Here is a 27,976-nt window from a genome sequence, read left to right as displayed (position 1 = left end):
TTCTTCAAACTGTCACAAGCCTCCAAAAAATTTTCCAATACATTCATTGAAAAAATATTGAGAGATGGACAAGTGCTATTAAAAAGAAAAATTCCATTTATACGTGGACCTGTGCAGTTCAAACTCATGTTGTTCAAGTGTGAGCTGTACTATAAGCCAATGTGATGGTTTTAGGTAATCATTAGAGCAGTATTAGAATTTGCTCTTCCTACCTTGATTACCCCCCAACACATAAGTACCCATTTCCACTTCAAGACAAAAGGAAAGCAAACTTTCTTTCTTTGCCATCTTGGGTAGCTAGCAATGTACACACAACTTTTTTTTTTTTTTTTTTTTTTGGAGATGGAGTTTTGCCCTTGTGGCCCTGAGTGCAATGCTGCGATCTCAGTTCTCTGCAAACTCCGCCTCCTCGGTTCAAGAGATTCTCCTGCCTCAGCTTCCCGAGTAGCTGGGATTACAGGCGTGCGCCACAACAACCCGCCAATTTTTGTATTTTTAGTAGAGACAGGGTTTCACCATGTTGACCAGGCTGGTCTCGAACTCCTGACCTTAGATGATTTGCCCTCCTCAGCCTCCCAGTGCTGGGATTACAGGCATGAGCCACAGCACCTGGCCCTGCACACAGATTTCTAAGCAACTAGAGGAAACGACTTCCAAATGGTCTTAATTATTTAGGGAGATTCAAGTCTTGATTCATGTTGTGGACATTTTAGTTGTTCTATGAATCATAAATTAACAAAACCATGTCTACATAAAAAAAATCACACATTTAGTTGCTAGAGAACCCTAAAAGATATGTTCATAATAAAATAAACAGGATCTCATAAAACACTAAGGAAAGCTAGCATCAAACATACTAATACTTTCTCTCCTTCCTTCATCCTCTTTCACAGCTGTCTCCTTCTTCTGATGGTCCTGAGCAATCTGACTGGAATTCTCTTTGTCACTTGATGGAGAATCACAAGCACCATCCGATTTCTTCTCAGTGGCCTCTTCATCCACTTTCTCCAAAGGATGAATCTTCACAATCTTCACCTTGAGCATTTTCTCCTTCCCAACCTATAAAGGAGACAGTAGAGAAAATCAGAGATAATCAATAAGAATCAGAAACCTGAAGATATTTAGAATATATCATCCAATATACATGCTCCTCAACAAAAAGTGATTGAAACAGTAAAGTACCCAAGTACAATGAACTGTTTCCAACTTTACTTCTCAGACTTCTAGGTTGAAATATGACACCCTAAAACAATGAAATGATCACAATCTAGGTTCATGGTTCATGATTCATGTACTATGCCAATATACAAGGCCAAAGGGCAATCACGGTACCAGCCTAAAATATGTGAATACAGTTCAATAATTTACATTTTATGTATTTATTTATTTTTTATTTATTTATTTTTGAGACACAGTCTCTCTCTGTCACCCAGGGTGGAATGCAGTGGTGCTATCTCAGCTCACTGCAACCTCCGCTTCCTGGGTTCAAGCCATTCTCCTGCCTCAGTCTCCCGAGTAGGTGGGGCTACAGGCAGGCACCACCATGCCAGGCTAGTTTTTGTATTTTTAGTAGAGACACGGTTTTGCCATGTTGGCCAGGCTGATCTCGAACTCCTGACCTCAAGTGATCTGCCCGTCTCAGCCTCCCAAAGGACTGGGATTACAGGCGTGAGACACCGTGCCTGGCCTACATTAAAAAAAAAAAAAGGAAGAAAGAAAGAAAGAAAGAAAACAACTATATACGGATATCCAATTATTCCAGAACCATTTGTTGAAGTACACCTTTCTCCACTTAATTACCTTTCCACCTCTGTCAAAAATCAATTGTGTAGGGCCAGGATCACAGGCATGAGCCACCATGCCCGTCCAGGCCCAGGAATTTGAGGCTACCCTGGGCAACACAGGGAGACCCCATCTTTACAAAATAAAATAAAATTAGCCACGCATGATGGCGTGGGCCCATAGTCTTAACTACTGAGGAGACTGAGGCAGGAAGATAGCTTGAGCCCAGTTTTTTTGGGCTGCAGTAAGCTATGACAGTGCCACCACACTCCTGCCTGGGTGACAGGGTGAGACCCTATCTTGGGGGATTGGGGGATGCAAACCTTTGTCCTCTTGACAAAATGACTCCTTTTTTCATTAAAAAATGACTTGCTAAAAAAAAAAAAAGAAAAAAAAAAATGACTTGCTAGTTCTTTATCCCTGGTTACATTCTTTAATCTGAAATCTATCCTCTGATACTTACATAGCCCCTTCAGATGTCTTTTCACTTATGTTAACATGGTATTTATTTTTCCATTCTTTCACTTTTATTCTATGTGTATCTCTCTTATACACACAAAGCAATACCATTTGGTGTTGCTTTTTCTGCCCAAAATGAGAATTTCTACCGTTTTGTTATTGTTTTAAAGAAACGAGATTTTTGTTATGTTGCCGAGACTGTCCTTAAACTTCTGGGCTCAAGCAATTCTCTCGTCTCAGCCTCCTAAGTAACTGGGACTATAGGCACACACCATACCTGGTCAATGTCTACCTTTTAACTGAAATGTTTAGACTACTTATGTTTAATATAATTATAGATATATTTAAGGTTTATTTGCTTTTCTATTCAGCCTCAACAAAACTAAAAACTGCTCTTCGAAAAATACTGTTAAGTAAACAAAAACACTGGCCAGGCATGGTGGCTCACGACTGTAGTCCCAGCACTTTGGGAGGCCAAGGTGGGCGGACTGCTTGAGCCCAGGAGTTCAAGACTAGCCTGGGTAACATGGTGAAACCTCGTCTCTACAAAACATACAAAAAATTTTTCTAGGCAAGGTGGTGCATGGCCAGTGATCCCCGCTACTAGGGAGGCTGAGGTAAGAGGGTCACTTGAGCCTAGGATGTCGAAGATGAAGTCAGTTATGACTGTGCACCACACTCAAGTTTGAGCAACACAGTGAGACCTTATCTCACAAAATAAAAATAAAAACAAAAAATACAAAGTTTTTCCAATGCTCATTAAGAGTTCAAACCAGGCCGGGCGCGGTGGCTCAAGCCTGTAATCCCAGCACTTTGGGAGGCCGAGACGGGCAGATCACGAGGTCAGGAGATCGAGACCATCCTGGCTAACACGGTGAAACCCCGTCTCTACTAAAAAAATACAAAAAACTAGCTGGGCGAGGTGGTGGGCGCCTGTAGTCCCAGCTACTCAGGAGGCTGAGGCAGGAGAATGGCGTGAACCCGGGAGGCGGAGCTTGCAGTGAGCTGAGATCCGGCCACTGCACTCCAGCCTGGGCGACAGAGTGAGACTCCGTCTCAAAAAAGAAAAAAGAGTTCAAACCAGGCCGGGCGCAGTGGCTCAAGCCTGTAATCCCAGCACTTTGGGAGGCCGAGGCGGGCGGATCACAAGGTCAGGGGATCGAGACCATTCTGGCTAACACGGTGAAACCCTGTCTCTACTAAAAAATACAAAAACCTAGCCGGGCGAGGTGGCGGGCACCTGTAGTCCCAGCTACTCGGGAGGCTGAGGCAGGAGAATGGTGTGAACCCGGGAGGCGGAGCTTGCAGTGAGCTGAGATCCGGCCACTGCACTCCAGCCTGGGCGACACAGCGAGGCTCCGTCTCAAAAATAAAATAAAATAAAATAAAAAAAGCGTTCAAATCAGGCCGGGCACAGTGGCTCATGCCTGTAATCCTAGCACTTTGGCAGGCCGAGGTGGGTGGGTCACCTGAAGTCAGGAATTTGAGACCAGTCTGGCCAACATGGTGAAACTCTGTCTCTACTAAAAATACAAAAATTAGCCGGGCATGGTGGCAGGCGCCTGTAATCCCAGCTATTCAGGAGGCTGAGGCAGGAGAATCACTTGAACCAGGGAGGCGGAGGTTGCAGTGAGCTATCACACCACTGCACTCCAGCCTGGGCAACAAAAGCAAAACTCTGCCTCAAAAACAAAAACAAAAACAAAAACAAACAAAAAAAAAAAACAGAGTTCAAACCAGTTTTGCAAAGTAAGCCTTATGATAAATCAAAAACCAAAAACAACAGAGTTCAAACCATGACCTAACCTTTGAGGACCTATACAAGATCTAGCCCTTGGCTACCTGATACTACCATTGCCACCATCCTCCCTCCTTACATAGTCTAGCCACATTGATTTTTCTCTGTTCTTCTAGTACAATGGTTTTCCCAGTACAATACAGGGGTAATTCTGTCATCCCTCTTTTCCTTTCCCCAAGACATATGGCAATGTCTGATTTTCACAACTCGGGTGCTACTGGCATCTAGAGGGTAGAGGCCAGGTATGCTGCTAAATACCCTACAATGCACAGGACAGCATCCACTAGAATCATCTGTCCTAAAGTCTGTAATGCTAACATTGAGAAACCCCGTTCCTGACCATCAAGTTCCCTTTTGCCTAAGGGCCTTCACACACCCTGTTCTCTCTCCCTGAAATACTCAATGTCCCCTTCTCCCATGGATATATCCTACTCAACCTATAGGTTTCACTTTAAATGTTGCCTCCTCAGAGGAGGAGGACAACACCAATTCTGATTCCCCTGATTATAAACTTCAATAAATATCCTGTGCTTTTCTTTCATAAGTCTCATCACCAATTTTTTTTTTTTTTTTTTTTTTTTGGGACGTAGTCTCGCTCTGTCGCCCAGGCTGGAGGGCAGTGGTGCGATCTTGGCGTACTACAACCTCTACCTCCTGGGTTCAAGCGATTCTCCTGCCTCAGCCTCCCAAGTAGCTGGGACTACAGGCACGTGCCACCATGCCTGGCTAATTTTTGTATGTTCAGTAGAGACGGCGTTTCACTACGTTGGCCAGGCTGGTCTCGAACTCCTGACCTCGTGATCTGTCTGCCTCGGCCTCCCAAAGTGCTTGGATTACAGGCGTGAGTCACCACACCTGGCCTCATCACCAATGCTAAACACCCCAAAACAACTGTTGATTTTGGTCACCACTGTTTTTCCAGCACCCAAAATATGCTCTCTACATAGCAGGTCATCAATAAATACCTCTATATGGCGCTTGAGACAATGTTTGTGGCACCCTTCCAATGTCCATCATATCTACTTCTTATTTTTTATCACACTTAAGAGTGCAAAACGTTTTTATAAATAATGAACACCTGTGTACCCACCATACAGATTAAAGTACTTAACATTAATAATGGCCAGACCCAGCCGGGCGCGGTGGCTCAAGCCTGTAATCCCAGCACTTTGGGAGGCCGAGACGGGTGGATCACAAGGTCAGGAGATCGAGACCATCCTGGCTAACACGGTGAAACCCTGTCTCTACTAAAAATACAAAAAACTAGCCGGGAGAGGTGGCGGGCACCTGTAGTCCCAGCTGCTCGGGAGGCTGAGGCAGGAGAATGGTGTGAAACCGGGAGGCAGAGATTGCAGTGAGCTGAGATCCGGCCAATGCACTCCAGCCTGGGCGATAGAGCGAGACTCCGTCTCAAAAAAAAAAAAAAAAAAAAAGGCCAGGCCCAGTGGCTCACACCTGTGATCCCAACACTTTGGGAGGCCAAAGCAGGAGGATCGCTTGAGCTCATGAGTTCGAGATCAGTCTTGGCAAGTTGGCAAAACCCTGTCTCTACAAAAAATACAAAAATTAGCCAGTGCTTTTGGACTGTAGGATGAGGGGGAAAAAAATACAATTAGCCAGACACTATAGCTACAGCCCCAGCTACGTGGGAGATTGCGGTGGGAGGATGGCTTGAGCCTGCAAAGTGGAGGTTGCAGTGAGCCAAGGTTGCGCCTCTGCACTCCAGCCTAGGTGACAGAGCCAGACCCTGTCTCAAAAAAGAAAAGAATATTAACAGTACCTCAGAATCTCCCAGTAAGCCTACGCTCAGGTAGAAACAACCCTCTCCTCTCCTCCTGACAGTGCTAACAAACATTCTGAGTTAGTTAGTTTTGCCTGCTTTGATGAGACTTCTATAAATGTAATCATACTGTATTCTTTTGTGACTTCTTTCAAGTTCACATTTTTTCTGCTATAGAGTATTCTGTGGCTTAACAATTTGTTTATCCATTCAACTACTGATGGCTACTTGGGTTATCTCCTCATCGGACTACTACGAACAATTCTATTAATATACTTACACAAATCTCCTGCGGCAAAATTGAGGGTAAATACTCAAGAAAAAATCCTTAGTCAAAGGGTATAATATATAATATCCGATTGTTTTCAGCAATGCCAAGTGCTTACCAAAATAAATGTGCTATTTACACTATGAGCAATTCCACATTCCTGTCAAAACTTGGCAGTGAGTTTTTTTTCTTTATTAATCTGATGTGTATACATTATCTCACTATAGTTTCGACTAGATTTCCTGCATTATTGATGAGTTTAAACATATTTTCATGTTTATGGACATACATAGCTCCTTAGTATCTCTTCCCTTTCCTCAAACATATTTTTTTTTGAGACAGGGTCTTGCTATGTTGCCCAGGCTGCAGTACAGTGGTGTAATCATAGTTCACTGTAGCCTTGAACTCCTGGGTTCAAGCAATCCTCCTGCCTCAGTCTTCTAAGTAGCTGGGACTACAGACATGCACTACCACATACAGTCAATTTTTATTTTTTGTAGAAACGGGGTCTCCCTATGTTGCCCAGGCTGGTCTCAAACTCCTAGCTTCAAGCCATCCTTCTCTCTCAGCCTCCCAAAGTACTGGGATTATAGGCAGGAGCCACTGGGTTCAGCCCATCTTCCCTCAAACATTTCTTCTTTCACCTTGCAGATGTGTACAAAATATTTTCGTTTTGCCACGTCAAATCCATTTCCATCCTTCTCTACCTGGCTCTATGCTTAAATAGGCTGACCTTTACAGCCTCCACCAAAACTCCCATTGCCCACTAGATTCTGGTGAGTTCAGTTCATAGGGAGCATCAGCAGAAAACCAGGACATGGAAGTAAAGCATCGTTAGGGTGTTTTATTCCCAAATGCCTCCCTAGGAGGCTGGTTACAGTTACAGTTTTCTCTCACTACCAAAGTACTCCTCAACAACAGCAGCTATTCTTTTCTAGTTCCTGTACCCACTCCCTCCCTCTGCTTCCTTGGGGTTTAGAAATGATAAAGTCTTCCCCAACTGCTGATAGGTATGAGGTACTTAACCCTTCCTTGTTAAGTTTTCCTTAACCCTGATCAGACTGCTGTGTGCTGTCAACAGCCCCTTTATTAAGCTCAATTCAATTACATTTGAGTATACCATCTATTTCCTGCTGGGACACTGACTGATATAAAGTATGTGATTAGAACCCACAATGGTCAGCCACAGTGATTCATGCCTGTAATCTCAGTATTTTGCGAGGCCAAGGTGGGAGGATCACATAAGCCCAGGAGTCTGAGACCAGCCTGGCCAACATGGTGAGGCCCCATTTCTCTATAAAAAATAAAAAACTGGCCGGGTACGGTGGCTCACGCCTGTAATCCCAGCACTCTGGGAGGCAGAGGCAGGTGGATCATGAGGTCAGGAGATCGAGACCATCCTGCTCGCTAACATGGTGAAACCCTGTCACTACTGAAAATACAAAAAATTAGCTGGGTGCAGTGGCAGGCACCTATAGTCTCAGTTACTTGGGAGGCTGAGGCACCAGAAAGGCGTGAACCCGGGAGGAGGAGCTTGCAGTGAGCCGAGATGGTGCTACTGCACTCCAGCCTGGGAGACAGCTAGACTCAATCTCAAAAAAAAAAAAAAAAAAAAAAAAAGCCTTAGCTAGGCATGGTTGTGAGTGCCTACAGTCCCAGCTACTCGGGAGGCTAAGGTGGGAGGATTGCTTGAGCCCGGGAGGCTGAGGCTGCAGTGAGCTACGACCACACCACTGCATTCCAGACTGGAAGACACAGCAAGACCCTGTCTCAATAAAAAACAAATAAACAAAAACCCTACTAGTACTGCCAGACATGACAAATAAAAAAGAACTAGCTAGGAGATAGAAAGGAGTCAGAGAAGTAAATTACTGAAGCAAAGAAAGAACAAGAACTTTGAAACCATAGAGACAGGTGTGAATCTTGGCCCCATCATGTACTGGTTATTGTAGCATAAACTGCTGCTGAGCTAGCTACCAAATTATTCCCTCCCTTTTCTCTCTTGCCAGCCTGTCTCTTTTGAGACTTAAATACAAAGGAAGATACTCTCTCAGCCCCCGCTGAAGCTCTGGGTGGTTATATAAGCCAAGGTCTAGCCAATAACATGTAAAGATAAAGGGTGGAGCTTTCTATTTTATGCTTCAAGAAAGACTTTTCCAGATACACTTCTGGAAAGATTTTCTTAGACTGCTTTGATAAGTATTCCCTCACTCTGAACACAGTCACATTTTATCACAACCAAGGGACAACAAAGCTAAGGACCAGAACTCAACACACTGAGAAGAAGAGAACAGAAAGACAGAGAAAGTCTAGGTCCTTGATAATAGTATTCAGTCTCTATGCCAAACTTGGAACTATCTAAGACTTACTACGTGAGATAATCACGTCCTCCTTGTTTAAGCCAGTACTACTAAAAGTGTTATACCTCATGTGACAGCATCACTACCACCCTGCAGATTGTTAGAATTGAAAAATGTTAGGTCGCCGGGCGCGGTGGCTCAAGCCTGTAATCCCAGCACTTTGGGAGGCCGAGACGGGCGGATCACGAGGTCAGGAGATCGAGACCATCCTGGCTAATACGGTGAAACCCCGTCTCTACTAAAAAATACAAAAAACCAGCCGGGCGACGAGGCGGGCGCCTGTAGTCCCAGCTACTCGGGAGGCTGAGACAGGAGAATGGCGTGAACCCGGGAGGCGGAGCTTGCAGTGAGCTGAGAGCCGGCCACTGCACTCCAGCCTGGGTGGCAGAGCGAGACTCCGTCTCAAAAAAAAAAAAAGAAAAGAAAAGAAAAGAAAAATGTTAGGTCTATCCTAGACCTTCTGAACCCTCAAGGAATGGGCCGAAGAACAGTTCAAGCAGTTCTCCAACCTCTGCCTCCCAAGTAGCTGGGATTACAGGCATGCACTACCACACCCAGCTAATTTTCGTATTTTTTGGAGACATAGGGTATCGCCATGCTGGCCAGGCTGGTCTCAAACTCCTGACCTCAGGTGATCTGCCCACCTTGGTCTCCCAAAGTGCTAGGACTACAGGCCTGAGCCACCATGCCCAGCCAAGGACGCATTTTCAGTAGCTAAGTATTACACCAAAGTCTGAGAAATACGGGCCACTACTACAATTCCACTACATAACGGCTGAGTGCACTCATAACTGATACATATCAACCTCGACATGCCATTTAAATGTATAAGGCTGCCTACCACCTTAAGATTTCTGTGCAAATTCTGCAAGACATTATGTAAAGCAATTAGCCCAGTGTCAAGTACATACAGATAGATATTTAACAACTGTTTAGTTGTTTCTCCTGAATCTTACTTTCAGCTGTTAAAAGATACACAGGGATTGCTTTGGTGTTAGGTATCACTTTTGTAATAGTTACCCTTTAGTTATTTTGGCTGGATAATTAAAAAATAAATTTAAGGCCGGGCGTGGTGCTCATGCCTGTAATCCTAGCACTTTGGGAGGCCGAGACGGGCGGTTCACAAGGTCTGGAGATGGAGACCATCCTGGCTAACACAGTGAAACCCCATCTCTACTAAAAATACAAAAAAATTAGCCAGCTGTGGTGGTAGGCACCTGTAGTCCCAGCTACTCGGGAGGCTGAAGCAGGAGAATGGCATGAACCTGGGAGGCGGAGCTTGCAATGGGCCGAGACCGTGCCACTGCACACCAGCCTGGGCAACAGAGCAAGACTTCGTCTCAAAAAAAAAAAAAAAAAAAGTAGAGAAAGTCCAACTCTCATTACAGCGAGGACTTGGATTATACGTCTGAGGTCGGGCGCGGTGGCTCACGCCTATAATCCCAACTCTGGGAGGCCAAGGCCTCAGGTCGGGAGTTCAAGACCAGCCTGACCAACACGGAGAGATGCCATCTCTACTAAAAATGAAAAATTAGCAGGGCATGGTGGCGGGCACCTGTAAACCCAGCTACTCGGGAGGCTGAGGCAGGAGAATCACTTGAAACAGGGAGGCAAAGGTTACAATGAGCCGAGACCACGCCATTGCACTCCAGCGTGGGCAACAAGAACGAAACTCCATCTCAGGAAAAAAAAAAGAAATCTTAAAGTCTTTTAAACATAGTAAGAATTATGTGCTCACTTTGCCAGCACATATGATGAAACTGGAATAATATGGAGAAGACTAGCATGGCCACTGCATGGGCCAGGCACAGTGGCTCAAGCCTATGATCCCAGCACTTTGGGAGGCCAAGGTAAGAGGACAGATTAGGAGTTAGAGACCAGTCGGAGCATCATGGTGAAATCCCGTCTCTACAAAATATACAAAAATTAGTCGGGCATGGTGGCACACACCTGTGGTCCCGGCTATGTGGAGGGTGACATGAGAGGATCGCCTGAGCCTGGGAGGTGGAGGCTGCAATGAGCCAAGATCGCGAAACTGCACTATTCCAGCAAGTCCAGTAAGACTCTATCTCCGAAAAATAAAAAAAAAAAAGAAAAATCAAAACCAAAAAGGCAAAAAAACAGAATTATCAAAAAAGGATGAGAAAGACAAAGCAAGGATAGACTAGTACAACAAAGTGTTGCAATTATTACAATACTAAAACATTCTTGGTGATGAATGTGGTTCTAAACTTTGGTTCAAGGCCAAGAATGATGGCACATGCCTGCAGTCCCAGCTACTCAGAAGGCTAAGGTGGGCGGATGGCGTAAGCCAAGGAGTCCAAGGCTATATACAGCGAGCTATGACTGCACCACTGCACTCTAGACTGTGTGACAGAACGAAACCCTGTCTCTAAACAAACAAATAAAAATAAAATTTATTCCTTATAATACTTGATAGGAGGCCAAGGTGGACGGATCATCTGAAGTCAGGAGTTCAAGACCAGCCTGGCCAACATGGTGAAACCCTGTCTCTACCAAAAACATAAAAAAATTAGACGGGCGTGGTGGTGCACAGCTGTAGTCCCAGCTACTCAGAAGGTTTAGGTGGGAGAATCACTTGAACATGGGAGAATGAGGTTGCAGTGAGCCAAGATTGCGCACTGCACTCTAGCCTCGGAGACAGAGTGAGACTCCATCTCAAAAAAACAAAAACAAAAAAACACACAAGTATTAACATCAAGTATTAATACTTGATATTAAATATAATACTACACATAACAGTTTTACACACGTAGAAATGTGTTCTGTAACCTAGGCCAAAAGCTCTAATTCTGATGGTAAGTCCAATCAGAAATGAACAGGCACTCACCTCGAAGTCACACTCTTCTCCCACAGCATATTTGGTCATGATCTCCAACCAAGCAGTATCTACCAACTTCTCTAAAGAGGCTGTGTTATGGTGAACCATTTCCAGAACAAGCTTCTCATACCAGGCAGGAAACTCCTCCTTCAAGCTAAATAAATGTAATTAGTTATTATGAAAACACAAAAACTTACCCAGAGATTTAATTCAAGTCAATTCAAACATTTTTCTTTCTTTTCCAAACATTTCTCACTCTGTCACCAAGGCTGGAGTGCAGTGGCACAATCGTAGCTCACTAGCCTCCACCTCCTGCGCTCAGTCCTCCTAACCTCAGCCTCTCAGGTAGCTGGGACCACAGGCATGCACCACTGCACCTAACCTCTTTTAAGACTTAACTTTTGGCCAGGTGTGGTGGCTCACACCTATAATACCAGCACTATGGGAGGCCAAGGCAGGCAGATCACCTGAGATCATGAGTTCAAGGCCAGCCTGGCCAACATGGCAAAACGCTGTCTCTACTCAAAATACAAGAATTAGCCAGGTGTGGTGGCATATGTCTGTAATCCCAGCTACTTGGGAGGCTAAGGCAGGAGAATCACTTGAACATGGGAGGCGGAGGCTGCAGTGAGCCAAGATCAGGCCACTGGACTCCAGCCTAGGCAACAGAGCAAGACTCCATCTCAAAAAAAAAAAAAAAAAAAAAGACAACATTTTACAAGTTTTAGGTTCACAGCAAAACAACACTGCTTTAGCGAATATACACAAGGCACTGGGGAATACAAAGATTTAAAAAACCATGCAGTTTGCTGGACATGGTGGGTTCTAGCACTTTGGAAGGCAGAGGTGGGAGGATTGCTTGAGCCCAGGAGTTTGAGACCAGCCTGGGCAACAGAGTGAGACCCTGCCTCTATACAAAACTAAAATAATTAGCTGGGTGAGGTGGCATGCACCTACAGTCCCAGTTACATTAAGAGGCTGAGTGAGGAAAGAGGATGGCTTGATCCCACGAGCTATGATCATGCCACTGCACTCCAGCCTGGGCAAGAGCGAAACTGTGCCTCTAAAAAAAAAAAGGAAACCAGGAAGCATTAACACATTGGAAACATGACTTGAACACCAGAGCTGTTGCAAAAGGACAGCAATGATTTAATGCTTTTCACTTATTAAATTAGAAAAAAAAAAAATTTTTAATTATCATACCCGGCTGGGCATAGTGGCTCACACCTGTAATCCCAGCACTTTGGGAGGCTGAGGTGAGCAGGTCACTTGAGGTCAGGAGTTCGAGATCAGCCTGGCTAACATGGCAAAACCCCATCTCTACTAAAAATAGAAAAATTAGCCAGGCGTGGTGGTGAGCATCTGTACATCCAGCTACTCGGGAGGCTGAGGCACGAGAATCGCTTGAACCCAGGAGGTAGAGGTTGCAGTGGGTTGAAATCGTCCCCTGCACTCCAGTCTGGGCAACAGAGCGAAACTCCATCCCAAAAATAAAAATAAGAATAAGGCCGAGCGCGGTGGCTCACGCCTGCAATCCCAGCACTTTGGGAGGCAGAAGCAGGCGGATCACGAGGTCAGGAGATAGAGACCACCCTGGCTAACATGGTGAAACCCCGTCTCTACTAAAAATACAAAAAAAAAAAAAAAATTAGCCAGGCGTGGTGGCAGGTGCCTGTAGTGCCAGCTACTCAGGAGGCTGAGGCAGGAGAATGGCGTGAACCCAGGAGGCGGAGCCTGCAGATGAGTCGAGATCGCACCACTGAACTCCAGGCTGGGCGACAGAGGGAGACTGTCTCAAAAAATAAATAAATAAATAACACCGGGGCGGTGGCTCAGGACTGTAATCCCATCACTTTGGGAGGCCAAGGCAGACGGATCACAAGGTCAGGAGATTGAGACCATCCTGGCTAACATGGTGAAACCCTGTCTCTACTAAAAATACAAAAAATTAGCCGGGCGTGGTGGTGGGCACCTGTAGTCCCAGCTACTCGGGAGGCTGAGGCAGGGGAATCACTTGAACCCAGGAGGCAGAGCTTGCAGTGAGCCGAGATCATGCCACCGCACTCCAGCCTGGATGAAAGCGATACTCCGTCTCAAAAAAAAGAAAATAAAAAAAGAAACCACATTACCAGAGTACTTGCAAGGTGAAAGCATGGAGCAGGAACACTCAAAGGCCTGGTAAATACCTAAACAAGTGCATATATAACTAAATAAATATTCCACATTGCTACTGGCAAAATGCCACTACGCAAAGGAACCCAGAAACCCATACAGTATACCAATGTAATACAGTCCAATTTGTGCCCCATAAACTTAAATACACATACTGCTTTAGGATTAATATTCCCTCTTTTCCTAACAATGTGAAGATGGTGGCAAAGGGCAATACTTCTATTACTTACAGCTCAGCAACTTCCTGTTCTTCCTCCCAGGCTTCCTTGTGTGTTAGCTGACTGCTTCCAGTACTCTTGCACGTCCAAATGCGCTCACTGTACCTTTCCAAGCGGGCTTCGTACTCTCTGCAGGCAGCAGTTCAGGAAAACAATATGCAAGCAACAGAGATAACTAACCCATACCCATAAGATACTTATATATAGAAAAAAATCTACAGTATCCTTTTTAAAATGTGTAGCATGAGAGGATAAAAATGGAATTGGGGTCTTTAAGCTGAATCAGGGCCCAAAGCAAAATGACTAAGACTGAAGTATGATGAGAATGGATTGTCATGGGCTGGGCGCCTGCATGGGATTTACAGACTGGGATGATCACGCCTCTAATCTCAGCATTTTGAGAGGCCAAGGAGAGACAATCACTTGAGACCAGGAGTTCGAGACCAGCTGGGGAGACCTCGTCTCTACAAAAAATAAAAATAATAAATAATAAAAACGGTTGCTCATGTTTTACAAAAAAAACTAGTATTTTAGTACAAATGTAATTTCCTCAATTCACCAAAGTTTCATTACACAAGACTTAAGATGTACTAAAAACTCATAAGAAAAAGTAAAGGTATAACAATAGAAGGTAAGTAAAATTTTTAGAAAAATCAGATAGTCAGCAAGTTTAAGAGTCAGTCCACTGCCGGGCGCAGTGGCTCACACCTGTAATCCCAGCACTTTGGGAGTCCAAGGCAGGCAGATCACCTGAGATCAGAAGTTCGAGACCAGCCTGACCAACATGGAGAAACCCCGTCTCCACTAAAAATCCAAAAAAAAAAAAAAAAAAAAAATTAGCCGGGCTTGGTGGCACATACCTGTAATCCCAGCTACTCGGGAGGCTGAGGCAGGAGAATTGCTTGAACCCGGGAGGCGGAGGTTGCAGTGAGCCGAGATGGTGCCACTGCACTCCAGCCTGGGCAACAAGAGCAAAACTCCATCTCCAAAAAAAAAAAAAAAAGAAAATCAGTACGTTGCACTTCCATTTAAAAAAAAAAAGTAATCGGTCTACAGTAAAATGAGATGACTAGGCCACAGTCTCACAGGCAGTTTGGAATAACCTTGAGCATATGTTGAATGATCCATTTACCCACAGCCCTCCAGTCCACCTTGGAAACATGTTACTTTTTAGGATTTACAAGCTTGTCCAATCTACGGCCCAGGACGGCTTTCAATACAGCCCAACACAAGTTCGTAAAGTTTCTTACAACATTATGAGTTTTTGGCCGGGTGCGGTAGCTCACACCTTAAATCCTAGCACTTTGGGAGGCTGAGGTGGGCAGATCACAAGGTGAGGAGATAGAGACCATCCTGGCTAACACAGTGAAACCCTGTCTCTACTAAAAATAAAAATTAAAAAATTAGCTGGGTGTGGTGGCAGGCACCTGTAGTCCCAGCTACTCAGGAGGCCGAGGCAGGAGAATGGCCTGAACCTGGGAGGCGGAGCTTGCAGTGAGCTGAAATCACGCCACTGCACTCCAGCCTGGGCAACAGAGCGAGACCCCATCCTTGGGGGAAAAAATTATGAGATTTTTGTGATTTTTTTTTTTAACTGATCAACTATTGTTAGTGTTAGTGTATTTTATGTGTGGCCTGAGACAATTCTTATTTCAATGTGGTCAAAAGATTGGATACCCCTGGTTTAAAAAATAAATTTCATAAAATACTTAAAAGTATTCCAAAAAGTACTTTTGATATAATATTTATTTAGTCTCTATGATGTCTCCAATAATATTTAGAGTCAGAAGATCATTTACTAGCCATTTAGACGGTCTTCGTGAGGGAGATGAGGGAAAGAAAACATAAAGTTGGTAGAGTAAATATGGCAACTTTCCACACAAAACCAACTGGAATTCACCATCAACCAGCCACTTTCAAATTCAAATGGCAAGTAACTAATGTACTTTTATGCACAGCAACAGATGCTATGTAAGAAAATCAACTGACATAAATTAGCAAACAATACCTGTATATTCCAAAAGACACGTTTTATAGTGGTTGAAATAAAAGTATTTAAACAGCTTCCTCTACAATACTACCTAACAACTAAACAAATATTCTAATTTTTGTTTTTAGAGACAAGGCTGGCCGGGATCTCCTGAGCTCAAGAGATCCTCCGGCCTTAGCCTCCTGAATAACTGGGATTACAGACTCACACTGCAACACCCAGTTCATTGTTATCTATTTATGTATTTATTTTTGACACAGGGTCTCACTCTGTCTCCCAGGCTGAAGTGCAGTGGCGGAACCATGGCTCACTGTAGCCTTGACTTCCTGGGGTCAAGCAATTCCGGGCCTCAGCCTCCTGAGTAGCTAGGACTACAGGTGCACACCACCATGCCCAGCTACGTTTTCTATCTCTTGCAGAGTCAGGGTCTCACCACATTGCCCAGGTTGGTCTTGAACTCCTGGGCTCAAAAAGTCCTCCTGCCTCAATCTCCCAAAGTGCTGGGATTACAGGTGTGACCACACCCAGTCGCATGTTTAATAAATACAGATGCTTGGTTTTCCAAGGTTATGATCAACAAAAACGCAAACAAGAACAAACCCACAGGTAATCCAAAATAGTAACATTATCCAATAGTATAAGTATGTTTGCTCATTGCGGATATTTCCCCAGATTTGCTAAAATTGAGTAATAAATCCATTTTCCTTAGCAGGGGTGGTGCTAATATCTAAGTGATTAAACAAAATATATAGTATATTTGAGTAAAAACCTGAGTCAGGCTTCCATACACCCCTATGTAAATCCAATCACTGAAAAATTTTCAAACCTATACCTAGAAAAGAGCAACAGAATGGCTTCCATAGGATATTATCCCAAGATGGATTTGTCTTATTTTTGTCTGCTGCACTAGGGGAGTAGAAGGGATGGGTAGTAAAACAAGGACAGAGGAGGAATCAGCAAGTGGACGTATTTAAGCTTTCAAAAAGCTTGATAAAATTCTAACACATTATTTAGCCACACTTAAGAAGCTCCAGCAGGCAGAGTGGCTCACGCATGCAATCCCAGCACTTGGGAGGACAAAGTTGGGGAATCCCTTGAGTCCAGGGGTTCAAAACCAGCCTGAACATAGCAAGACTATCTTTACAAAAAACTATTAAAAGGAAAAAAAAAAAAAAACTCACCGTGTCATCAGTGAGAATGTAAGAGAAACACATTAACAAATATGTCTTAAAGAGAGAACAGGCCGGGCGCGGTGGCTCAAGCCTGTAATCCCAGCACTTTGGGAGGCCGAGACGGGCGAATCACGAGGTCAGGAGATCGAGACTATACTGGCTAACACGGTGAAACCCCGTCTCTACTAAAAAATACAAAAAAAAACTAGCCGGGCAAGGTGGTGGGCACCTGTAGTCCCAGCTACTCGGGAGGCTGAGGCAGGAGAATGGTGTGAACCCGGGAGGCGGAGCTTGCAGTGAGCTGAGATCCGGCCACTGCACTCCAGCCCGGGCGACAGAGCGAGAGACTGTCTCAAAAAAAAAAAAAAAAAAAAAAAAAAAGAAAGAGAGAACAGTAAGTTTTTATTATTACGGGTTGAGGATCCCTTATCCAAAATCCTTAGAAACAGGAGTATTTTGGGCCGGGCGCGGTGGCTCAAGCCTGTAATCCCAGCACTTTGGGAGGCCGAGACGGGCGGATCACGAGGTCAGGAGATCGAGACCATCCTGGCTAACACGGTGAAACCCCGTCTCTACTAAAAAAATACAAAAAAAAAACTAGCCGGGCGAGGTGGCGGGCGCCTGTAGTCCCAGCTACTCGGGAGGCTGAGGCAGGAGAATGGCGTAAACCCGGGAGGCGGAGTTTGCAGTGAGCTGAGATCTGGCCACTGCACTCCAGCCTGGGTGACAGAGCGAGACTCCTTCTCAAAAAAAAAAAAAAAAAAAAAAAAAAAAAAAAAAAAAAGAAACAGGAGTATTTTGGATTTCGAATTTCTTTCAGATTTTGAAGCATTTGCATGATACTTAACTAGTTCAGTATCCCAAATACAAAAATCCAAAATGCTCCAATGAACACTTCCTTTGAGGATCATGTTGGGGCTCAAAAACTTTCAGATTTTAGGGCGGGCACAGTGGCTCACGCCTGTAATTCCAGCACTCTGGGAGGCCGAGGCGGACAGATCACGAGGTCAGGAGATCGAGACCATCCTGACTAATACAGTGAAACCCCACCTCTACTAAAAATACAAAAAATCAGCCAGGCATGGTAGCGGGTGCCTGTAGTCCCAGCTACTGGGGAGGCTGAGGCAGGAGAATGGCGTGAACCCAGGAGGCAGAGCCTGCAGTGAGCCCAGTGAGCCCAGATCACACCACTGTACTCCAGCCTAGGCGACAGGGCGAGACTCCGTCTCAAAAAAAAAAAAACTTCAGATTTTGGAGCATTTCTGATTTATGGATTTGGGATGCTCAACCTAGAGTTGTTACTTTAAAAAGTAGGGGCCAAAAAAAACAAAACAAATTAGGGGCAGGCCAGACACAGTGGCTCACGCCTATAATCCTGGCACTTTGGGAGGCCAAGGCGGGAGGATCACCTGAGGTCAGGAGGTCTAGACCATCCTGGCCAACATGGTGAAATCCCATCTCTACTAAAAATACAAAAAATTAGCCAGGCGTGGTGGCGTACGCCTGTAATCCCAGCTACTCGGGAGACTGACACAGGAGAACTGCTTGAACCTGGGAGACGGAGGTTGCATGGGCTGAGATCACACCATTGCACTGCAGTGTGGGCAACAAGAATGAAACTCAGTCTCAGGAAAAAAAAAAAAAAAGGAGTGGCCGGGCATGGTGGCAGTTTATGAGGCCCAGGCAGGAGCATCGCTCAAGCCCAGGAGTTCGAGAGCAGCCTGGGCAACACAGCAAAACCCCATCCCTACCAAAAAAAAAAAAAAAAAGTTAGCTAAATGCAGTAACATAGGCCTGCAGTTCCAGCTACTCAGGGATCTGAGGTGGGAGGATCACTTGAGCCCAGGAAGTGGAGGTTGCAGTGAGCAGAGATGGTGCCACTGCACTCCAGCCTGAGCAACAGAGGGAGACTGTCTAAAAAAAGATTAGGCCGGGCATGGTGGATCATGCCTGTAATCCCAGCACTTTGGGAGGCTGAAGTGGGTGGATCACGAGGTCAGGAGTTCAAGACCGGTCTGGCCAAGATGGTGAAACCCTGTCTCTAAGAAAAATACAAAAACTAGCCAGTTACGGTGGCGGGCACCTGTAATCCCAGCTACTTGGGAGGCTGAGGCAGAGAACTGCCTGAATGAGGAAGGTGGAGGTTGCAGTGAGCCAAGATCACATCAATGTACTCCAGCCCAGATGACAGAGTGAGAATCTGTCTCAAAAAAAAAAAAAACCTTCAAACTCACACAATCACGAACTCACACCTTCTCTGCCAAGAATATATAGTCCTCTATTATTCCTGTAAATTCTAATCATACTTTAGATCTCAAAAATAACTTTTCCCAGAAAACATTCCTTGAACCTTCAAATATGATAGATTGTATTAGTTTCTTTCCATAAGAGGATTTTTACATCTCCACCCACTGCCGTGTGGCATGTCTACAAGGTCCCTGAAGAGGAATGTACCTCCCCTCTCCATTAACATCAAGCTTGACCATGTGACTTGTTTCAACCAACACATGTGAGCAGATGTAATATATGTCACTTCCAGGATGAGGCTTAAAGTCATGTCTTCTAGCTTTTTCTCTATGCCACTAGAAAGGCATGTCACCCACAGCATTTGCCCCTCCAGCCTTCTTTTTTTTTTTTGAGGTAGGGTCTTGCTCTGTCACCCAAGCTGGAGTGCAATGGCACCATCTCGCTTCACTGCAACCTTTGCTTCCTGGACTCAAGTGATCCTCCCACCTCAGCCACCCAAGTAATTGGGACCACAGGCAACCGTCACCATGTCTAGCTAATTTTTCTATTTTTTGTAGAGACGGGGTTTCATTCACTGTTGTCCAGGCTGATCTCAAACTCCTGGGCTCAAGCAATTCACCTGCCTCAGACTCCCAAAGTGCTGGAATTACTGGCATGAGCCACCATACCAGGTGTCAGCCTTGGTCTTAAAATGAGAAAAATGTGGCAGGGTGCGGTGGCTCACACCTGTAATCCTAGCATTTTGGGAAGCAGAGGTCGGCAGACCACTTGGGGCCAGGAGTTTGAGACCAGCCTGACCAACAAGGTGAAACCCCCATCTCTACTTAAAATACACAAAAAAGTAGCCAGGTGTGGTGGCACGTGCCTGTAGTCCCAGCTACTCAGGGGGCTTAGGCAGAAGAATCACTTGAATCCAGGAGGCGGAGGTTGTCTTGAGCCGAGACCGCACCACTGTACTCCAGCCTGGGATACAGAGCAAGACTCCACTCAAAAACAAAGAGAAAAATGTGGTTTTCCTTTTTATTATTTATTTATGTTTTTGGAGATGGTGGTCTCACTACATTGCCTTGGCTGGTCTCAAGCTTCTGGGTTTAAGGAATTCTCCAGCTTTAACCTCCTGAGTAGCTGGGACTACAGGCACACACCACCACATCCAGCTGTTTTTAATTTTTTCCCACCATTTTTTTTCTTTCTTTAATATGAGAGTACTACAAATTTATTTATTTATTTTTTTTTGAGACGGAGTCTCGCTCTGTCACCTAGGCTGGGGTGCAGTGGCCAGATCTCAGCTCACTGCAAGCTCCGCCTCGTGGGTTTACACCATTCTGCTGCCTCAGCCTCCCCAAGTAGCTGGGACTACAGGCGCCCGCCACCTCGCCCAGCTAGTTTTTTGTATTTTTTAGTAGAGACGGGGTTTCACGGTGTCAGCCAGGATGGTCTCGATCTCCTGACCTCGTGATCCGCCCGTCTCGGCCTCCCGAAGTGCTGGGATTACAGGCTTGAGCCACCGCACCCAGCAGAGAGTACTACAAAATTTTAAATTACATATGGCTTATATTTTTGTTGGCCAGCACTGAAACCCAAGCTATACATTTCAGAAAATGTCCTCTGACAGTATTAACTCAAAATTAATTGACTAGTCAAATTAATTACAAAAATCTGGGGCCAGGCACGATGGCTCACGTCTGTAAACCCAGCACCTCGGGAGGCTAAAGCGGGTGGATCACTGAGGTCAGGAATTCGAGACCAGCCCAGCCAACATGGTGAAACCCTGATTCTACTAAAAATACAAAAATCAGCCAGGCATGGTGGCAGGCGCCTGTAATCCTAGCTACTTGGGAGGCTGAGGTAGGAGAATCGCTTGAAGCTGGGCGGCGGAGGTTGCAGTGAGTCAAGATCACACCATTGCACTCCAGTCTGGGCGACAGAATGAGACTGTCTCAAAAAAAGAAAAAATCTGAAACGGAAACTCCTACAACCCCTAACAATGGCTATTTTAAGTTTGTGTAACCGTTCTGGTAATCACTTTAACTTATATTAAAAGAAAACAAGGCCGGGCACGGTGGCTCATGCCTGTAATCCCAGCACTTTGGGAGGCTGAGGCAGGAGGATCACTTGAGGTCAGAAATCCAAGACTAGCCTGGGCAACTTTGCAAGACCCCGTCTCTATAAGACGTACAAAAATTAGACAAGCGTGGTGGTGTGCACCTATGGTTATAGCTACTCAGCAGGCTGAGTGGGACGAATCACTTGAGCCTGGGGAGTTGGAGGCTACAGGAAGCCATGATCACACATCACTGCACTCCAGCCTGGGCAATAGAGTGAGAACCTGTCTCAATAAATAAATAAATAAATAAATAAATAAGGGAAAGCAAGAAAAAAAAAATGAAAATGAAAAGGCAAAAAGTCCCATTAGTAGGATATTGAGTCAGCTGCCTCTAAATCCTATTTCAGATTTTGGGTTACCAAAATAAGTCACTCATTCTCAAACAACCTCTCAGAGCAAATGCCAATTGAGGTTTTTATGTTCCAGCAACGGCTGCACATATAATTGTAGACAAAATGTCAAAGCAATTCTCCAAAGGTTGTGTAAGCTATAAAAGATAAGATATTTTCAAATCCTAGACTATCTCATTATGCATCTACTTTGCCATCAGCTACCTCCTTATCACAATATGCTCCTGCTTTGTTCTCTTCAGTCTTGCAGGGATTGTTTCTTTCAATGAAGTACTTGATATCCTGAAAGGAAGTGGCCCAGGAAAGTACAGAGTTAAAAAAGCATTAACTGTAACCTAAGAGTTCTAAGTCAGAAGATGGTAAATAGTGAGCCAACTCAAGATTTGCTTTTTACCTGATTTTCTCTCTTTGGACCAGACTGTCTTTAAGTTAAAAACAAGTCTAGACCGGGCGCAGTGGCTCAAGCCTGCAATCCCAGCACTTTGGGAGGCCGAGACGGGCGGATCACGAGGTCAGGAGTTTGAAACCATCCTGGCTAACACGGTGAAACCCCGTCTCTACTAAAAAATACAAAAAGCCAGCCGGGCGAGGTGGCGGGCGCCTGTAGTCCCAGCTACTCGGGAGGCTGAGGCAGGAGAATGGCATAAACCCGGGAGGCGGAGCTTGCAGTGAGCTGAGATCCGGCCACTGCACTCCAGCCTGGGCGACAGAGCGAGACTCTGTCTCAAAAAAAAAAAAAAAAAAACAAGTCTAACGTGGCATAATGTGTTAAAGAATGTATAAAAATCAACATAAGGCCGGGCGCGGTGGCTCAAGCCTGTAATCCCAGCACTTTGGGAGGCCGAGACGGGCGGATCACGAGGTCAGGAGATCGAGACCATCCTGGCTAACACAGTGAAACCCCGTCTCCACTAAAAAATACAAAAACTAGCCGGGCGAGGTGGCGGGCGCCTGTGGTCCCAGCTACTCGGGAGGCTGAGGCAGGAGAATGGCATAAACCCGGGAGGCGGAGCTTGCAATGAGCCGAGATCTGGCCACTGCACTCCAGTCCGGGCGACAGAGCGAGACTCCGCCTCAAAAAAAAAAAAAAAAAAAAAAATCAACATAAGAGCTCAGTATTCCAAATGTCCAGTAAAACTCTTACAACTACAACTTAACTCCATCTACAGCTACTCAACTCTTAATACATGCTGCTCTAAGGCAGGCGCAGTAGTGTGTGCCTGTAGTCCCAGCCACTCTGGAGGCTGAGGCAGGAGGATCTCCAGTCCACTTCAAGGCTTCCCTGTGCTATCATCTCGTTTGTGAACAACCGCTGCACTCTAGCCTGGGCAAAATAGTGATTCCGTCTCTTAAAACAAAACAAAAAAACATGCTCTAGTCACACTTGTATAGAGCCAGATTAACAGTATGAATAAACCCCTCACCATCACACCCTCAATAAATTCTCATATAATGATGCTACAAAGGTCGTGAACTAGTTGATTCCAAGCTTTAGAAAGTATGACAGTTGAAGCAACACAACAAAAATACTCATCTACAACAGGCTGCTTGTAGCTCCAATTCCTGCCTAAAACCTATCTTGACTTAAATACAGTGTCACATCAAGAACTGATTCTGGGCCGGGTGCGGTGGCTCAAGCCTGTAATCCCAGCACTTTGGGAGGCTGAGACGGGCGGATCACAAGGTCAGGAGATCGAGACCATCCTGGCTAACACGGTGAAACCCCGTCTCTACTAAAAATACAAAAAAACTAGCCGGGTGAGGTGGCGAACGCCTGCAGTCCCAGCTACTCGGGAGGCTGAGGCAGGAGAATGGCGTGAACCCGGGAGGCGGAGCTTGCAGTGAGCTGAGATCCGGCCACTGCACTCCAGCCCGGGTGACAGAGCAAGACTCCGTCTCAAAAAAAAAAAAAAAAAAGAACTGATTCTGATAAAGGTAATGTTTTGCAAGATCTAGTGTCCTGCCTGTGAGACTAACCTAGGAAGTAACGTACCATACAAAGCTACAATACAATCAACATAATCACCGATATACAACACCTAGTCATTCAATGTGTGCATTACTCACAACTTCCACTAAGTTTAATGAAGATTTACAATACACTCCAAGAACATACCAACACACAGCTTTAAGTCAGTAAAACATCACACAAATTTCTGTGATAAATGCAATCAAAAAGTAGGTATGGTATTAAAAGAAAATTAAAATATCAAGTCCCATTAAAAACATAATTTAAATATAAATTGAGAACTGGGAATACTACTTCAAAGGCAGCTGTTACCCAATCACATATTTGTTCTTCTCTATGAAACCACTAATAGCCTAATAAAGAAATACGCCAATCTGCCAACCATACAGTACAACTGTTCAAAAACCATCCTCAAAGTGCTTCCACTTGCAGAAATTCCCAAAAGGGCAATTCCCCCCCAATATATAATATGCTTTAAGACTTCTTTTGTTAAAACAGTTCTAAATGCTGTTATGGGAAATTAAAAAATGAAGAATGTTTATTAAATACATACCACTTAAAATGTTTCCGGTTTCAGTTTTCAATTGTTACCATCAAAACTCTTCATACATAATTTCAATTTCATTCATTCAATAGTATGAAAAAGCCTGCGTTGCGTTGCCAGTCCTAAATTAACTCCCTATAGCCATTTTTTACAGAGCTCAGTACCTGAAATATACTTAGAACTTGTCTCTTCTCCATGGCATGTTTCTTATACCAGACCTGAGAAATTATCATCTGATAGTGTGTAAGCATCCATCAACGGCTCAAAACATTAACGACATTTGAAAAGAGTATGTTGGATTCTCACAAGCTGCTACTCCACTGACATTTCAAATGTATTAAAAAGTAGGGTACTGGCTGGGCGTGGTGGCTCACACCTGCAATCCCAGCACTTTGGGAGGCCGAGGCGGGTGGATCACCTGAGGTTAGGAGTTTGAGACCAGCCTGGCCAAAATGGTAAAACCCCGTCTCCACTAAAAATACAAAAAATTAGCCAGGCGTGGTGGCGGGCGCCTGTAATCCCAGCTACTCGGGAGGCTGAGGCAGGAGAATCGCTTGAACCCAGGAGGTGGAGGTTGCAGTGAGCCAAGATCGTGCCACAGCACTCCCGTCTGGGTTAACAGCAAAACTCCGTCTCAAAAAGAAAAAAAAAAAAAGTGGGGTACCTTTAGATAATGCAGTATTTGGTAGAGCTAGAGGAACTTCTCCAAAGCATTCCAAGTCTTCACATTACAGGAAAAAACCAGATTACCACCCCTCCACCCATTTTAATGTGCTTTACCTTATACTACAATGACAAAAAAGTGAGGTAATATTTAAATCAATTGAAAGTGAAGGACTAACATTCCACCTTCTTCTGCTGATTGACTTACAGGGCTGAGGTAGGAAAAGCGGTGGATTCTACTCCTGTTTTATCATTTGACCTTCAACAAGTCAACCTCCACTCTCTCGACTAACTCGTCAAACCAAGACCGAGGACCCGACCACCTCCAAGATCCAAGATCCACTTTAGCTCCAAGATGCTACAGCTCAATTTCTCCAAGAGCCTTCTTCCAGCATGGACTCATTTTCCAGGTCCCTTTGTGTGCATACTCCCCACAAAGGGACACTCACAAATTGCACTCCAACAAGAATGAGATTATCCTCTAAAGTACTGCGTTAAAGTGAGGATCAGGGAGAAATGAAATAACTCTGAGACACTTCCTTCTATACAGAAGCAAGCAAGAAACTGAGAAATCAAGTCCTTCCGAACAGATAGGGCTGAGAAAACTCATAAAACATTAGCCTTAACTCTTAAAGCTTCCAGTCACCAAAGAAACGCTTGATTCCGAAATCGTTTTCTTTTTTACAGATAAGTCTCAAAAACGATTCTCTGGCACCCATAAAAAAAGCAAATAAAAGCTGCATAACTTTTCACTAAAAGATAATGCTTATGCAAGAAATCTTAGTCATGACGAGAGGATGCTTCCTTTGAAAAACATTCAATTTCATGTTCCTAAAATACAACATAAATCAACATAAAAACTTCACGTTTTTGCTTTCTTTTTAACTTTTAACAAATACCAATCTCCTTCTAAACCTTCAAAATTTCAAACCTGTGTCTGCCCAGGGAAGGCAGGCATCAGCTCCTCCAGAGGCAGTTTCTTCCCTCCCTTTCCTCTAAGTGGGAAATCTCATTCCCAGTTTTCTGCCCCAGGGTCCTGTCAGTTCATCCCTGGCCTAAAGTCCCCTAGGGAGAAGAAAAAAACGCCAAGTATCCCCGCAGAGATCGGGGAAAGACGCAGTTGAGACTTGCACACGCCGCATCACGAGGCCGCGCAAGTACAATTTCAAAACTTAAGCTGCAGATTTCATTTAAATTAAAAAAAAAAAATTTGTAAAAAGAAAAGGAGAAAACCCAGCTCTCCCTCCCCACTCCTCCTCCTCACTCCCGGGTCCTCAAGGCCTAAAGCCAGCCCGGGGGCGGTAATGGGGATGGGGGGGTGCGCTCCTCGCCGGCGAAGCCCCGGGACAAAGTGTGGGGCCCGGGGGGCGGCCGAAGCGGGCCCTCCCCCCTCCAGGGCCGGTGCGCGCCCCCCGTCGGATTCCCGGGAAGGATCGGCAGGCGCAGGCTGAGACTCGGCGTCCAGGCCCGCGAGCGGCCGGGGCGCGCTGACAGCTGCCCCGGGCGGGGGATGCGCGGCTGGCCCGCTCCCGCGAGTCCCAGGCCCTACCCCGGCCCGGCGCGGCCCGCGCGGCTGGAAAAGGATACTCCCGGGTGCGGAAGGCCTCCTGAGTGTGCGGGATGGTGAAGAGCGGCTCCTCTCCGGGCAGCTGCTTCACCAGCGGGAAGGGTTTGCGGCCCAGCAGCGGCGCCATCGCGACGGCGGCGGTGGGGACTGGCAGCAGCTGGGGCCGGCCCCGCGGCGCAGCACTAGGCCCCGCGGCCCGGAGCGAGCGCCAGGCGCCCGGGGGTGGGGTGGGGGAGGGGAGGGGTGAGAGGGCGGCGCGAACTCCGGCTCCCTCACCGCCGGCGCGGCCGCGCGACAGCCATGGAGCGGAACCCCACGGCGGAGAGCTCCCGCGCACACCGCCGCGCCTCCCAGCAGCTCCCCGCCGACCTCCACCGCGGGTCCGGGCGGCCGGCAGTCACGACTCCTCCTCAGCGGCACCGGAGGAAATTATTGAAAAATGGCGGGAGATTCCCCTCCTCCCCCCAGCCCGGCCAACGCACACACTAACTTGCTCCCCCGTGGCGCCGGTGGCGAATGCTCCAATAGGCGGAGAGCTGGTCTGCGCTCACAGCCTATTGGCTCGGAGGAGCTGCCGCTCCGCGCCTGGGTCCCGCCCCCCTGCCCCTGTCGCGTAGTTGGGTTGCAGCGCACTAGAGGGCAGTCTGAAGAGGTGAAAGGTCACGTTATGTAAGCGCCCGTGATAGGCATGCGGGCCTCCGACACCAGAGTTAAAAGTAGGGGACAGCGGGGGACGGAGAGGCTGAGAACTCAAAGAGGTCACGCCGGAGAAGCCCCTCGCATATACAGATACTGCGCCATCTGTCACCGACGGCGACACCGACATCCGGGCACCACTGTCCGTGTGGTGCGCCGGAGGGGGAGGGGGAGCGCGCGGCCAGGGGCTTTGTCTTTCCTTTTGCGCTCCGCCCCCTTCTTAAAGGCGCCGCGCTCGGCCACGCCCGAGGATGCGCGGGTGGGGCTAGACTGCAGGGAGGGGTTGGCGGGAAGTGGCCCCGGGAGCTTCCCCTGGCAAAGGTTCTGCGGAAGGACAACTTGGGCGCCAGCTTTGCTCACCCCAAAGTTAACTTCTGGGCGAGAGTGTGGTTGTGATCTGGGTAGAAGTATACTGCTTGTTTCTAGGGGCTTGCTGGAAAGTAGAATGTAGAAGCTTCTTTGGAGAAATAGATTAAAAGACGTACCTAGTTTTTTGGATTTTTTGAGACGGAGTCTTGCTGTGTTTCTATTTTAGTAGAAACTGGGCTTCTCCATGTTGGTCAGGCTGGTCTCAAACTCCCGACCTCAGGTGATCCGACGACTCGGCCTCCCAAGATGATTTTTTTTTTTTTTTTTTTTTTTTTTTGAGACGAAGTTTCACTCTTGTTGCCCAGGCTGGAGTGCAATGGTGCAATCTCAGCTGACTGCAACCTCTCTCTTCCGGATTGAAGCTATTCTTTTGCCTCGGCCTCCCAAATAGCTGGGACTACAGGCGCGTGCCACCACACCCGGCTAATTTTTTGTATTTAGTAGAGTCGGGGTTTCACCATGTTGGTCAGGCTGATCTCGAACTCATCTCTGGTGATCCACCGGCCTTGGCCTCCCAGAGTGTTGGCATTACAGTCGTGAGCCACCGCGCCCGCCCAGAACTGTGATTCTGGCCTTTTTTTTTCCGGCAATCTTTGTGTCTTATTTTTCTACTCCCATTATAC

At 46.1% G+C, this 27,976-nt stretch overlaps 1 protein-coding gene across 2 annotated transcripts in view; it reads right to left on the bottom strand.

Annotated features, from left to right (window-relative positions):
* The window catches only part of BAZ1B (bromodomain adjacent to zinc finger domain 1B), an 86,521-nt gene extending 59,746 nt beyond the window's left edge, over window positions 1-26,775 (bottom strand). The window contains exons 1-4 of one of the 2 annotated variants that reach the window (XM_010387455.2): window positions 26,309-26,775; window positions 13,692-13,808; window positions 11,299-11,443; window positions 858-1,059 (exon numbers count right to left, since the gene is read on the bottom strand). In XM_010387455.2, the coding sequence (XP_010385757.1) occupies window positions 858-1,059; window positions 11,299-11,443; window positions 13,692-13,808; window positions 26,309-26,415 (571 nt within the window). In that variant the 5' untranslated portion in view covers window positions 26,416-26,775. The remainder of the gene's footprint in view (window positions 1-857; window positions 1,060-11,298; window positions 11,444-13,691; window positions 13,809-26,308) is intronic. The other variant, XM_010387456.2, reaches the window with a different exon arrangement.
* Window positions 26,776-27,976: the final 1,201 nt, after the last annotated feature.

Source organism: Rhinopithecus roxellana, chromosome 6 (assembly GCF_007565055.1).
Source record: "Rhinopithecus roxellana isolate Shanxi Qingling chromosome 6, ASM756505v1, whole genome shotgun sequence".
In the NCBI taxonomy this organism is placed as follows: Eukaryota; Metazoa; Chordata; class Mammalia; order Primates; family Cercopithecidae; genus Rhinopithecus; species Rhinopithecus roxellana.
This window is presented reverse-complemented; position numbering and strand designations above follow the sequence as displayed.